General features: G+C 41.8%; 1 protein-coding gene across 9 annotated transcripts in view; it reads left to right on the top strand.

The window, feature by feature from the left end:
* Positions 1-14,229, top strand: part of RCAN3 (RCAN family member 3) — a 43,364-nt gene extending 29,135 nt beyond the window's left edge. For 2 of the 9 annotated variants that reach the window (XM_077969693.1, XM_077969723.1), the window contains exons 3-6: positions 3,935-4,108; positions 5,495-5,666; positions 7,322-8,683; positions 12,780-14,229. In XM_077969693.1, the coding sequence (XP_077825819.1) occupies positions 3,935-4,108; positions 5,495-5,666; positions 7,322-7,506 (531 nt within the window). In that variant the 3' untranslated portion in view covers positions 7,507-8,683; positions 12,780-14,229. Of the gene's footprint in view, positions 1-3,934; positions 4,109-5,494; positions 5,667-7,321; positions 10,140-12,779 lie in introns of all 9 variants that reach the window. The other 7 variants (XM_077969690.1, XM_077969714.1, XM_077969684.1 and 4 more) reach the window with 4 other exon arrangements.
* The last annotated feature ends 1,239 nt before the right edge of the window (positions 14,230-15,468 follow it).

Genomic DNA, 15,468 nt, shown 5'->3' with positions numbered 1-15,468 from the left:
AGAGAAGCTAATAAATGAGGGAATGTATAATTTGCACTTCAGGATCAACAGATCATTGAAAGATCTTTACATAGGCCAAGCAAGAACAAAGCTAATTTATAGGTTCCTTTTATTGTGTTACCATTGCCAAGCCTAAGGAATACTTCTAAAGGTATTGAGAAGTTTCTTAGATCCGTTTTATTACATTTCATGTATTAAACCATTGCCTAAATATGTTTTCTGTAAAGAAAATTTAATGTTGCATTTCTTCTGGTGATTGAAATTAGGCTTTTCATTATCCCAATTCATTAATAAATGGGAAAATAACCACTTTTTTTCTCAGCCTCATGAATGATTCAAATATTGCTCTCTTTCTCTAGTCCATCTCAGAATACTCTGGAGATCACACTGCAAATTATATAAAATGATTTGTGCTCAGATATTCTTCCAATGCTTTTTACCCCAAAATGCTATTTTTGTGGAATTACATAGTCCCAGTATGAATGTTGAGAAAAAGGTTTGATGGTTTTGCCTTTGTGAAAGAGAAGCTGTGGCTGTAGGGAGTTAGGCATCTTTAAAGACGTTGCCAAACATACATTAGCATCTTTCATAGGAATTTCACTCAGGGTAGGAATAGAGAAAGAGAAAAAATAGTTGGAAAGAAAACAAACAAAAAGAACACAGAAAATCTAAGACAAACAGATAAGATAGTAGACATCCCAAAATATCAGCAGTCAACAATGGACTCCAGTGGAAAGACAGTGAGTGTCAAACTGCATTTATTTACATACAGGCACACATATGCATTATACACACATGTCTTCTTTTTATGAGACATATCTAAAACATAAGGATACATAAAGGTTAGTAGTAAAGGCTAAAATTTGATTTCCATACAATACATAATCAAAAGAAAGCTACAACAGCTATATTAATACCAGACAAAATAGACTTTAAAACAAAGCACATTCCTGGCCGGGCGCGGTGGCTCAAGCCTGTAATCCCAGCACTTTGGGAGGCCGAGACGGGCGGATCACGAGGTCAGGAGATCGAGACCATCCTGGCTAACACGGTGAAACCCCGTCTTTACTAAAAAATACAAAAAAACTAGCCGGGCGAGGTGGCGGGCGCCTGTAGTCCCAGCTACTCGGGAGGCTGAGGCAGGAGAATGGCGTAAACCCGGGAGGCAGAGCTTGCAGTGAGCTGAGATCCGGCCACTGCACTCCCGCCTGGGCGACAGAGCGAGACTCCGTCTCCAAAAACAAACAAACAAACAAACAAAACAAAGCACATTCCTTTATCTGGCAGTTGAAGAAGGTCACTACCTAATGATTAAAAGTTTCATTCACCAGGAAGAGAAAACAACTATAAGCTTGTATGCACATGATAACTTAGCCTTAAAATGTAGGACGCGAAAGTAACCAAATTATACAGAAAAATAACACATCCACCTGATAGTGGGAAAATCTAACAGATCTTTCCTGATAATAGTTAAAACAGTCCCCCAAAAAATCAGGATATAGAACTCGTAAAGAACATGAGCTGGATATACTGAACATTTTTATAATACTGTACTAAACAGCTGCACAAATACACTCTTTTCAAGCACATGTACAAGATTTATGAAATTTAATGACATTGAACCAAAAGCAAGTCTCAAACTGTCAAAGGATTACTATCACTATGGATAGCCTACTCCAATCAGAGTGAAAATGAGTTAGACATTAAAAAGATAAAAAAAACTCCCGTCTATTTGCAGTTTAAGAAACATACATCTAAACAATTCACGAGACAGGGAGAGATCGTAAGAAAAATTAGAGAGTATTTAGAATCAACTGGCGCAGTTGCTCACGTCTTTAATCCCAGCACTTTGGGAGGCTCAGGCAGAAGGATTACTTGAGCACAGAAGTTCCAGACCAGCTTGGGCAAGACATTAAGACTCTGTACAAAAATAAAATAAAATTAGCCAGGTGTGGCCAGGCATGGTGACTCATGCCTGTAATCCCAGCACTTTGGGAGGCCAAGGTAGGAAGATAGTTTGAGCTCAGGAGTTTGAGACTAGCCTGGGAAACATAGCAAGACCTCATCTCATTTAAAAAAAAAAAAAAAAGCCAGATGTGGTGGTGCATGCTGAAGGAGGCTGATGTAGTGGGGGTGGCTTGAGCCCAGGAGTTCGAGGCTGCAGTGAGCTCTCTGATCACGCCACTGCACTCCAGCCTGGGCGACAGAGAGACTCTGTCTCTCTCTCTCTCTCTTTTTTTTTTTTTTTAAAGACAGAGTCTTGTTCTGTCACCCAGGCTGGAGTGCGGCGGCACTATCTTGGCTCACTGCAGCCTCCACTTCCTGGGTTCAAGTGATTCTCCCACCTCAGCCTCCCAAATAGCTGGGATTATAGGTGCTGACCACCATGCCTGGCTAATTTTTATATTTTTAGTAGAGACAGGGTTTCACCATGTTGACCATGCTGGTCTTGAACTCCTGACCTCAAGTGATCCACCCACCTCAGCCTCCCAAAGTGCTGGGATTACAGGCATGAGCCACTATGCCTGGCCACACCTGGCTAATTTTATTTTATTTTATTTTTGCCCTGCCTTCTATTTTAAAAAAATAAAAATAAAACATATCAAAACTGTTCAGGTGCTGGGTGTGGTAGCACATGCCTGTACTCCCAGCTGCTTGGGAGGCTGAGGCAGGAGGATCACTTGAGCCCAACTCAGGCAATATAGCAAGACCCTGTCTCAAAAAAAAAAAAAAAATTAAACAAACTGGTGGCGAACAGCTGAAACAGTACTTAGAAATGGATGTCTTGCTGGGTGTAGTGGCTCATACCTATAATCCCAGCACTTTGGGAGGTCAAGGGGGGTAGACAACTTCAGCCCAAGGAGTTTGAGACCAGCTTGGGCGATGTGGCAAAACCCCATCTCTTCTGAAAATACAAAAAATTAGCTGGATGTGGTGGCAGGTGCCTTTAGTCCCAGCTATCCAAGAGGCTGAGGGAGGAGGATTACCTGAACCCTAGAGGTCGTGGCTGCAGTGAGGCAAGATTGCACTACTGCACCTCATTCTAGGTAACAGAGTGAGACTCTATCTCCAAAAAAAAAAAATACCAAACAAACAAAACAGTCACACACAGCAGCAAGGGAGAACCTCAGCAGCAAGATCTAAGCAAAAAAAGCAAGTTGTGGAAGAATACATATAACATGATAACATTTTTAGAGATACAAATAAATGTTGTAAACTATAAAGAAAAACAAGGGAATGATAAAATTCCAGAAATGACAGCTTTGAAGGAGGAAAGGAATGTGACAGGGAAAACTAACCTTGTTGCACCGAGGACATCAGAACAATAGCAGTGTTCTAGAATTGGGCATGTTTGTGTCATTCTCTTATATCTTGCATTCGTTTTATAACCTTTGAATGTAGACAATATTTAATAAAGTTAATTACACTTAAAATAAGTGCACGACCCAGCATGGTGGCTCATGCCTGTAATCCCAGCACTTTGGGAGGCTGAGGTGGATGGATCACTTGAGGTCAGGAGTTTAAGACCAGCCTGGCCAACATGGTGAAAACCCATCTCTACTAAAAATATAAAAATTAGCCGGGCATGGCGGCTAGCCCCTGTAATCCCAGCTACTTTGGAGGCTGAGGCAGGAAAATCACTTGAACCCGAGAGGTGGAGGTTGCAGTGAGCTGAGATCATGTCACTGCACTCCAGCCTGGATGACAGAATGAGACTCCATCTCAAAAAAATACATAAAGTAAGTGCAATTGCTAAATTACAGGATACCTGTTCTTGTATATGTGCAAGAAAAGTATACTGTTTTAGGAGAAAAGTTTAACTTACAATGTGTTCTTAATTACTTAGGTTTCATGATTTAAATTTCCCCTTCTGTTAAAGATTTTTCTTTTTTTTCCCTCCCATTCCCTTTGCCTTGCTGCTCCTTAATTGTAGGAAAGATTTGAAGCACTCTTCACCATCTATGATGACCAAGTTACTTTTCAGCTGTTTAAAAGCTTTAGAAGAGTCAGAATAAATTTCAGCAAACCTGAAGCGGCAGCAAGAGCGCGAATAGAACTCCACGAAACAGACTTCAATGGGCAGAAGCTAAAGCTGTATTTTGCACAGGTACTTCACAGTGCAAAGAACACTGTTCTCTAAACTTGTTTTTCTCCATCCAAAAATAGTTTTAGTTCACCATTTTCTATATTATTATAGCAGAGGTGTATAGAATGAACCATCTCAATCAGCAAATAATACAAAAATATTTTCCTTTTATTTTATAGATACATAATTTTATGTATTTATTAAGCATATTGACCTCCTAACTTTGTTTTGCTGAGACTAGCAGTTGAAGGAGTTGATTTTTCTGGCAGCTTTGATCAACTGGGATTCTGCGTGGGTTACACCCTGACACCTAGTGTTAGGGAACTAACTTACCTCCTGTGCATCCGGAATGGCACACATGAAATAAGACATGAAATCCTTGGGAAAACTGAGAAAATGGTCTCTTAAATCATTTTCTGTGTTCCATAATTCATATGAGGAACCAGGGAGGTCACAGAACTGTACAAATCTTCGACTTTGAAATTGCAGAGGACCCTGTAGGGTACCAAGAATTGGCTACACTTAGTATATTCTAATCCTGCGTTGGTGTGACTCTGAGAAACGGATTTCTTCTGAGAAGAATGGGCAAAATCAAGAGATTACTCGTGTATCAAGTGCACTGTTTTATTTTCAAAAAAGCATTTTTTACAGTCTCCCTTTCAAATTAAAAAAAAAAAAAAAGTTTCTTGTCTTGCCTTCCAAGTGAAAACCTAAATGAAAAGATGTCTTGACATTTCTTGGTAGAGTCTCTTGAGATGGAGTACAAATAAGTCGATATAACCTAATGTCTTCTAAGATCGGAATTTAGTAGTTACTGTCGTTCATTTCTCTGTTCATCCACTTATTTATTTATTTGCTATTTGTTATTTTTATTTTTTTATTTTTTGAGATGGAGTCTCACTGTCACCCAGGCTGGAATGCAGTGATGCAATCTCAGCTCACCACAACCTCCGCCTCCCGGGTTCAAGTGATTCTCCTGCTTCAGCCTCCCAAGTAGCTGGGACTACAGACATGTGCCACCACACCCGGCTAATTTTTGTATTTTCAGTAGAGATAGAGTTTCACCATGTTGGCCAGGCTGATCTCGAATTCCTGACCTCAGGTGATCCACTCGCCTCGGCCTCTCAAAGTGCTGGGATTACAGGTGTGAGCCACCACACCCAGCCCATCCATTTATTTTTTATTCAGTTAATATTTATGAAGCACCTACTATGTGTGACCATGTGCTGTGCACTGAGTGGCCAGTGGTGAGCCAAACAGACCCAGTCCCACCCTCTTGGAGATTATAGACTGTTTAAGAGAAATTTTTAGTTTTCTACACAAAGATGGAACAGTAAACATAAAGTTGAAAATGAAGAAAACATAGCCCAGTTTGCAAACTGGCTTTGAGCGTCTCGCTCCCCGCAGGTGCAGATGTCTGGTGAAGCGCGGGACAAGTCCTATCTCCTGCCGCCCCAGCCTGTCAAGCAGTTCCTCATCTCTCCTCCAGCCTCTCCCCCGGTGGGGTGGAAGCAGAGCGAAGATGCGATGCCTGTTATAAATTATGATTTACTCTGTGCTGTTTCCAAATTGGGACCAGGTAATAAACTTCTGTTTTTCCTCTTTTCTTCCCCAAGAAACTTTTATATTGAAGATCGTATTCAGCAATGTGCATTGTGGCAGTATGATTAGAGCAGAGGATAAAGTTAAACACACCTGGGTTCAAATTCCAGCTGTGGCATCTACTTGCTCTGTGATCTTGAGCAAGTTACGTAGCCTCCATTTTCTGAGCTTCTGCTTTTCCATCTATAAAGTAGGGAGAATCATATACACCATTCAGTGTGGTTATAAGTACTAAACGAGGGCCGGGCATGGTGGCTCACACCTGTAATCCTAGCACTTTGAGAGGGTAGGGCGGGCGGACTGCTTGAGGTCAGGAGTTCGAGACCAACCTGGCCAACATGGTGAAACCCCGTCTCTACTAAAATACAAAAAATTAGGCGTGGTGGCGTACGCCTCTAGTCCCAGCTACTCGGGAGGCTGAAGCAGGAGAATTGCTTGAACCCGAGAGGCGGAGGTTGCAGTGAGCTGAGATCACACCACTGCACTCCAGCCTGGGCCATGAAGCAAGACTCTGTCTCCAAAAATAAAAAAATAAAAAATAAGTATTAAATGATGTACACATAATACTCAGTAAATGTAACTGCAATTTTTACTACTACAAATTTTGCTAGTACTTGATAGGCAGTTAGTGAATATTAGGTGCCTTCTCTCCCCAGCCCCACCAAGTATCAGGCAAACAACAACTGCTTTGACTACATTACAAGAATTGGTGGTGATATCATCTCATTCCTTCAATATTTTTGTCATTTCTGTTTCATTTCCTCTGTTCCTTCTCTTTCTCTACCTCTCTTCCTTTTAAAATCATATAAGAAACCGACGTGATGCTGGTTCAGACAGTTGTCCACCCAAGACAGAGTTACGTCTCTTGAAGGGGAATAAAAGAGGCATTTTGAGGAAGAAGTGACTCAGTGCTGTTTTTAGATGTTAGAGCTGTATCTTAGATATCCAAGGTCCTATAATCAAGGGATTGCCTGTGCTGCCTGGATCCTTACAAGTATCTCCCAAAGGAAAACCGAAACTATTTTGAAGTTAAACAGATTGACTCGGCCGGGTGCGGTGGCTTACACCTGTAATCCCAGCACTTTGGGAGGCCAAAGCAGGCAGATCACTTGGGGTCAAGAGTTCGAGACCACCCTGGCCAACATGATAAAACCCCATCTCAACTAAAAATACAAAAATTAGCTGGGCGTGGTGGCTCACACCTGTAGTCCCAACTACTCCGGAGGCTGAGGCAGGAGAATCACTTGAACCGGGGCGGGGGCAGAGGTTGCAGTGAGCCGAGATCGTGCCACTGCACTCCTGCTTGGCCGACAGAGCGAGACTCCATCTCAAATAAATAAATAAGTTAATTAAACAGATTCACTCATATTATTCATAAAACAATAATTAGCATTTGCATTTTAACTCCCAAGACCTCAGTACTGAAACAACAACATTTTATACCAGCCTTAAAGTATCAAATCTCTAACACCAAAACAAGATAAAATACTCTGACATAGGACTTAAAGATTTAAACAACAAGAATCACCCATTAAAATAGGAGTAGAACAAAACGTTGCAAGAGACAAAAGAGTTCTTTTTGCTGGAAGTGATGCTTTTGTCATGGTTCTTATTTTGCTTTTACCTCCGCAGGAGAGAAATACGAACTTCACGCAGGAACGGAGTCGACGCCCAGCGTGGTGGTTCATGTCTGTGAAAGTGAAACTGAAGAGGAAGAAGAAACAAAAAACCCCAAACAGAAAATTGTCCAGACGAGGCGCCCCGACCCTCCGACCGCAGCGCTGAATGAGTCCCAGACCTTCGACTGCGCACTGTGAGGCGCTTGGTTGTGATGCAAGGCGGCTGCCTTGGTGGGCTCCGGCCATGGCGATCTGTGCTCCGCGGCCGATGCGTTGCTGCTGACGGTGTAGCTGAGACTCTGCAGAATGAGGTGTAGGTCTGCTCACCACGCCTGTACTGCAGACACGGTCGTGTAGAGTAGCAGCTGATTTGACCTGTCCCAGATTTTAAGTGATATTCCAATGGGACTTTACATTAAAGGAGAAGCCCCGGAGATGTGGCCACCCTTAACCATTTTTAAATAATAACAGATGAGGAAAACAGTTTCGCTCCCCTCCAGCCATGTAAGTCCTCCTGATGCCATGTCACATGAGACACCAAAAACTGCAACTCTAGTCGCAGCCAGTACAGTACCATTTTTATGAATTTAAAAATAGTCTTACAAAGAGAAAAATACAATGGGTATTTTTCTACTGGTATAAATAGCTTCTAATTAATAAATCGATGAAAGGTGGTTATTCAGTATCCACGACATTTTTTGCAGGAAAAGAAACCTGAAATACAGAATAATTCGTAGAAATCATGGTTCTCAAGTATTTGTTTCATCAGCTTTGGGGAAGAAATGCCAAATCCACTTTGAGGATCAGTCTTACGACACAGATGTCCCCACATGTTGCTCTTATCTGGAATTTGGGACAAAGCAATGCATAGGCCCTCATTCCTGATGTGGCGCCCTCCAGACATGGCTGCCCGGGAAGGAGGGCCGCTTTAGAAGTGGGACGTACCACCAGGAAGCTTGAATGATTAGGATTGCAGGTGGCTACTGCGTTCTGCCGTTGGTGACCGTGTTCTAGCCTGTAGACCACCCAACTACCTTCATTCACCAACTTTTATCCTTCACCTTTTCCAGTATCGTGTTAACCACTAGTTCTTGAGTCTTTTGCTGTGATGTGTACGTTTATGTATGTCATTCATAGACTTTCAACTAGAAAAGGTAATGATAATGTAAATTGTCCCTTTAACCATTTTTCAGCTGGCTTTGAAACAAAAGTCACACTTACTATTTTTCTATGAATTAGGGAATGAGGGGGAGATCATTCAGTTTTACTTTTCTTTTTGTTGAAATTTTGTACCCGGATTGCAATTGGCACTTTTCCTAAGACAGAATTGTTTCTCACTTATGTATCAGAATGTATATTTGAACCTCCCTAAGAAGCAGCAGGATCTTTTTAACTCTTCTGGTCTGTTTAGACTTTGAAGTCCCTTCTGTAGAAAAGTCTCATAACTGAGAAGGCTTTGCTTTGGGCTGAGTGGGTCTGCTGGCCTCCACTCACTGCGCTGTTTCTTTTGTATGGCACACTTGGGAAGCTCCGGGGCGTGTGAAGGAGCTGCAAACGTGAGTGAGAACTAATGAAACAAGGCGGCTGCCACCATGGAGGAACAGAACGCAGGCATTCAACCATGACGTCTGCACAGTGATACTAACATGTCATTGTGGTTTTGTTCTCACTATGGTAAAATTTATTTCTGAGCACTAACTGTGTTGCACACCCCTAAGTTTTTTTTCTATATCTTCCTTGCCCTCAAATACTGAGGTAATAAACTGTTCCATTTGTAGCCAACTACCGCAGCTAAGCCTCAATGTAAATTCAGTTGAAATTTGCAATTCTATCAGCAATTTGATGTATTGAATTCAAATCATCATTTGTCGGCCGGGCGCGGTGGCTCAAGCCTGTAATCCCAGCACTTTGGGAGGCCGAGACGGGCGGATCACGAGGTCAGGAGATCAGGCCATCCTGGCTAACACGGTGAAACCCCGTCTCTACTAAAAAAAATACAAAAAACTAGCCGGGCGAGGTGGCGGGCGCCTGTAGTCCCAGCTACTCGGGAGGCTGAGGCAGGAGAATGGCGTGAACCCGGGAGGCGGAGCTTGCAGTGAGCTGAGATCCGGCCACTGCACTCCAGCCTGGGCGACAGAGCGAGAAAAACAAAACAAAACAAATCATCATTTGTCATTTTAACCGACAGCCACTTAATAAATTTACTTTGCAGTTCTGAACTCAGCATTGTGCCCATTTTTTGTTTGCAAGATGGACCCTATATGTCAGGAGACATGTATTATTAACAATTGGGAATTTTTTGAATTTCCTTTTAGGTAATATTGATTCACTGTAATTTTCTAAGTGATCAAAACCCATGATATTTTGTTATTTGGCTTGGCTTTCATTCTCTGCCAATTAAAGAATATTCTATTCCTAACACATAAAACTTTTTACAGTCAAGCAGGGCAAATTACCCAATGCTTTTCTATCTTTTTTTTTTTTTTTTAGAGCATTGAATAAATTGAAGAAAACTTTAAACCAAAATTAGAGAGTCATTTAAACTTTTCTGAATGGAAAACATTAATATCTTCATTTTTCTAGTATAATATAATAAAATTAATTTTTTTTTTTAAAAAAGCTACTAAGTACCCATCAACTTTTTCATATTGTGAAATGAACCAGGATCTTAACAGGTACTATCATCTCTCTCCTTTTTTGGCTGTATAATATCTAGTTCATGTAACAAATTTACGAGAGGTAAGTCTTGTGGTGTTTTTTTTTTCTTTTAATAAGATTTTCTGCAATTTTTTTGAAATTGAGTTATTACTTGGAGTTAACCGATAGGCCAGGTGTGGTGGCTCACACCATAATCCTAGCACTTTAGGAGGCCGAGGTGGGTGGATCACCTGAGGTCAGGAGTTCGAGACCAGCCTGACCAACATGGTGAAACCCCGTCTCTACTAAAAAAATACAAAATTAGCCTGGCGTGGTGGCACATGCCTGCAATCCCAGCTACTTGAGAGGCTGAGGCAGGAGGATTGCTTGAACCTGGGAGATGGAGATTACGGTGAGCCGAGATCACGCCATTGCACTCCAGCCTGGGCAACAAGAGTGAAACTCCGTCTCAGACAAAAAAAAAAAGAAAAAGTATTTAACCCTGATAGCATAGTAGTAGCCATGTTTTCTTTAGAAACCATAACCTCTTCATGGGACTCAAACTATGTAGAAAATTGTGAGAAAAGATAATGGTGCTTTGTGTTGGGAAAAAAATATTTGTGAAGGATTAGAAAACTGTAACACTGGCCGGGCGCGGTGGCTCAAGCTTCTAATTCCAGCACTTTGGGAGGCCGAGACGGGTAGATCACGAGGTCAGGAGATCGAGACCATCCTGGCTAACACGGTGAAACCCCGTCTCTACTAAAAAAAAAAAAAATACAAAAATCTAGCTGGGCAAGGTGGCGGGTGCCTGTAGTCCCAGCTACTCAGGAGGCTGAGGCAGGAGAATGGCGTGAACCCGGGAGGCGGAGCTTGCAGTGAGCTGAGATCGCGACACTGCACTCTAGCCTGGGCGACAGAGCGAGACTCTGTCTCAAAAAAAAAAGAAAACCGTAACACTTAACAAGGATAGTCACAGAACATACACTGCATTGGCTCTTACGTTCTAGATTTTTGTAGCACATCCACCTGATGAAACCAAAGATAAATCCAAGTAAAAAGTGTACTAGTGAGCATCTCTGAGGTTTAAGGTACTAAGAGGCAGAAATGGATAAGAACAGTTCCATTGCCTTCGAGAACTAAAACTCGGCGGGAAAGCAAATTATTCTTTTCACATTCTGCTTCTTCAGAATGTTATACTCAAAAACATATCAGTGATTAAGAGCCAAAGCAAAGCTTCAAGGAACTTTTAAGTTCAACATAAAGGTTTAAATAAAATATTTTTTATTTTTATTTATTTATTTCTGAGACAGAGTCTTGCTCTGTCGCCCAGGCTGGAGTGTAGCCGCGCGATCTCGGCTCACTGCAAGCTCCGCCTCCCGGGTTCACGCCATCCTCCTGCCTCAGCCTCCCGAGTAGCTGGGACTACAGGCGCCTGCCCCAACGCCCGGCTAGTTTTTTGTATTTGTTTTTTTGTTTTTTGTTTTTTGGTTTTAGTAGAGACGGGATTTCACTATGTTAGCCAGGATGGTCTCGATCTCCTGACCTAGTGATCCGCCCGCCTCAGCCTCCCAGAGTGCTGGGATTACAGGCATGAGCCACCACGCCTGGCTCTAAATAAAATGTTGTAGGCATTGATGGTGTGTTTGAATCGAACAGATACCAGAAGATAGAGGTGAAGTGCAGTACTTTTATTCTTTAAAAAGATAGTCTTTAGCCAGGTGCAGTGGTGTATGCCTGTACTCTCAGCCATTTGAGAGGCTGAAATGAGAGGATCACTTGAGTTCAGGAGTTCAAGACCAGCCTGGGCAACATAGCAAGTCCCTGGCTCAAAAAAACAACAACAACAAAGGTTTCCCATTCATATTAACTCCATCTTTTAAAAATGTCACTATTACAAAGTGAAAAGATTTGACTTTCTTAGAGGCTGAATCACAGAGGTGAAAGTGACCATGGAAATCATGTACTCTATCCCCATGTTACATAGATTAGAAAAACTGAGGTTATGGCACTGACTTAGGCACCCCAACAAGGCAACCCAGGGACTCGAACTGGCAATCCCAACTCCTGGGCTAGGGCTTTTTCTACCTTTTTTTTTTTTTTTTTTTTTTTGCATTGGCCTCTTAAAGAGGCAATGAATACTAATTCATCAGAAAAAAAAGAAAAAAAAAGGCATGAAGTGGGAGGATTCTTTTTTCCCTGATGGGAAACAGTGAATAAGAAAAATCTCATCGTCTGATGGAAGAGGTGACTTAGTAATTTTAATGAATGAATTTGATGTCCCATGTTTTGTGGTTTTGTTATCATTGAACCATTGGGGTTGGAATCTGCCTAAATAATTTTATCTTGGTATCCAGCAGTTACTTTGGCATTTTATATGGGCTTTCCCAGATTTTCCTATTAATGAAATGAGTAATAGTCGTACTGAAGAGGTAACTCTACTGAAGCAGAATGAGATCTAATGAGGTGGAAATAAAAGAGTTTGCAGTGGAATGATACTGTCACTCCGTGCTTGTAAAATTGAGTTCTATTCAAGACAGAACTGCTATGACTGACCTATTCAAGGCTTCGTTTTGTTTTTTTTTTTTTTGAGACAGAGTCTCGCTCTGTCGCCCAGGCTGGAGTGCAGTGGTGCGATCTCCACTCACTGCAAGCTCCGCCTCCCAGGTTCACGCCATTCTCCTGCCTCAGCCTCCCGTGTAGCTGGGACTACAGGTGCCCACCACCACGCCTGGCTAATTTTTGTGTTTTTAGTAGAGACAGGGTTTCACCGTGTTAGCCAGGATGGTCTCGATCTCCTGACCTCGTGATCTGCCCGTCTCGGCCTCCCAAAGTGCTGGGATTATAGGCGTGAGCCACCGTGCCCGGCCGGCTTCATATTTTTATACAGACTATTTCACAGACCATAGATTTATTTTAAAAGGGAAAATCTCACACATAATTAAGCAATGGAAAATGTACTCAATCCCGTGGTGCGTCAGGCCCTCTGTCTACTGGGTTTCTCCCCTTTCTGCAGAGCTGTGGACCTCGTACGTACCAAACAGGTGAACTTGGTCCATCTTTCCTTCTTCCTTTGTTTACACATTTGCATTTATATCTTCCTGTACTAAAAGAAACAAATTATTTATAATTGGGGTGACAATATAAAGGAACAAAAGATGGGGAAATAGTTGCTTCCTAGCTGGAGCAGTAAGTCCATCTTACAGAAACTCACTACTTAAAAAGTTTTAAAAGATTTATGAACCTTGTCCTACAATTCACCAAATACTTATTTGTCTTTTAAACTCCCCTTGGTGTATGGATCAGCCTGAACATCTTGGTCAGAATGCCATTGTTTAATTGTGAATCAGGGGAAAATGTTAATCATTTGGAGACTGTTTTCTTATTACCAAATGTACAATCGATAAGACAACTGAAAGCAACAACTGCTGGGTTCACTGACAAAGATTATAAAAATCATGTTCAAAGTAGAGTTTTTAACCGAGGTTAAGAACTAACCTGGGGCTGAGTCAGTGTCTCTACCCACTTCAATAACAGCATAAAGATCTTTCACTAAATTCGTTATGTGGTCCGTCTGGATGTAAACGTATATATTTCCTTTTGAAAACAGAATTATATCCTGCAGACTCTTGGCACCCCTGCATAGCTTTGACCGAATGTTCACTCTCATCATAATGGAAGATTTCTATCTATGCAGATAATACACGTTTTTAAACATTGTTTTCTGTTTAGTCCCCAATCTTCCTCACTCAAATTGGGGACTGAGGAGAGAGAAAGGTGGTTACCCTTGTTATCGTGCCATATTCTTCCTGCTGCTTTTCAACCCCATGTGAGTGTTGATCGACGGTTCTGCTATAATGTGTGTGCCCTTCAAGTTTCAGAAAACTTTCCCGATCATTTCACTTCAACCTTAATTGAACCCAAGAGTCAAAGTTACTATTTTCTCTGAACGTGTTTGTGATCTTCTGTTATATTTTGGAGCATGTTACCTTTATGGTACTATAAGCTGTAGTGCATACTGTTTGTTTTGTAAACAACCGGTCAGTAATTTATGTACATGTATTCCACATTTTAGTGTGCGTGAAGTAGACAATCCATAGTTTGTAGTAGTTTATTTGTCAACTTTTAACTCCCCTATGTTTTAAGGACATTTAAACATTCCTTGTCCTATCAAGGTGACAAAAGCAGAATGTAATTTTTTTTTTTTTTGGAAGCTTCGTGATTACCTGTAACAAGTTCTGTTTTAAAAACCTACGAATAAAGTTAGTAGCTATTTTTAAATCAGTCCATTGAACTGAGTTTTTGTGTGTGTAGTATTTTCAATATGCCTCACTTACATTTAGCTAATAAGACAGAGAAGTGCAATATTGTGTTTGTTCCTTCCACAAGAGTCCTGTTGAACATTAATGCCGCACAGTGCCAGAGTTCAAGGTTGTGAGTCACTGCTGACTGTGTAAATAACCACTGCAGTTTCAGCTCTTCCCTTTTACCCTGGTTTCCTCTTTGGTTAAAAACGATTTATTCCTGGTGAAGACTTACTTTTTGTCTTGGTTAAAAAAAAAAAAAAAATCTCCAAAATGTGGAACTATAAATGACAGTAGAGGTTATCTAGTGCAGTGGGATTTCGAATACTTGTTTTTAAGCCATAGGACTCTGCTCTTTGTTCAAATGAAATCTTACACAAAGCCAATGTAAAATTGATCACAAAAAAGAAAGGTAAACAAAGGTGCTCCTTTTCAAGGGGCTGGGGGAGGAATGGGGACCTGAGTTCCAACCCCTGTGAGAGCTCAGCAGGACAGACCCAGACACACCCCTCTATTTCCCCTGCCTCCCTCCACTTCCTCCATCCCCACCCCACCCCCAACACACCTTTACAAGAAAGTGGCCCCAGAGGCGTTGCCAAATGCACACATCTGGATGGTCATGGACCTGGGACTAGAACCCACTTCTTGACATTCTTTATACCACACTCCACTACTTTGTTACACCAAAATCTTTAATTTTGCTGGATAAATGTGTTTGGATTCAAAGGTTCTTGATATTTTGTTTTTGAGACAAGGTCTCGCCCTGGCGCCTAGGCTGGAGTGCAGTGGCATGAACACAGTTCACTGCAGCCCCAACCTCCCACCTCAGTCTCCGAAGTAGCTAGGACCACAAGTGTGCACCACCACACCCAGCTAATTTTTGTATTTTCTGTGGAGACAGGGTTTCCCTATGTTGCCCAGGCTGGTCTCTTAACTCCTGATCTCAGGCAGTCCACCTGCCTCAGCCTCCCACAGTGCTGAGATTACAGGCATGAGCCACTGCAAAGTGGCCTTCTTTGTTTTTAAAAAACTAAAGTGGAGTCACTGTGGACGTGTCCACTTTGATGTTTTTCCAAGCTGTGTTCTGTGGGGCTGCCTCCAGGGGGCGCCATGCTTCCAAGTTCCTGGGGCCTTGCACTCCTATTATTTGTTGTACCTAAACGTCCCAGCATCAGGTTTCACTTGAGCTAAGGATTCCTTGGCGAAAACAGAAAATTGG

Source organism: Macaca mulatta, chromosome 1 (assembly GCF_049350105.2).
Source record: "Macaca mulatta isolate MMU2019108-1 chromosome 1, T2T-MMU8v2.0, whole genome shotgun sequence".
Taxonomy (NCBI): domain Eukaryota; kingdom Metazoa; phylum Chordata; class Mammalia; order Primates; family Cercopithecidae; genus Macaca; species Macaca mulatta.
Note: the sequence above shows the minus strand (reverse complement) of the source record. Positions and strands in the feature narration are given on the sequence as shown.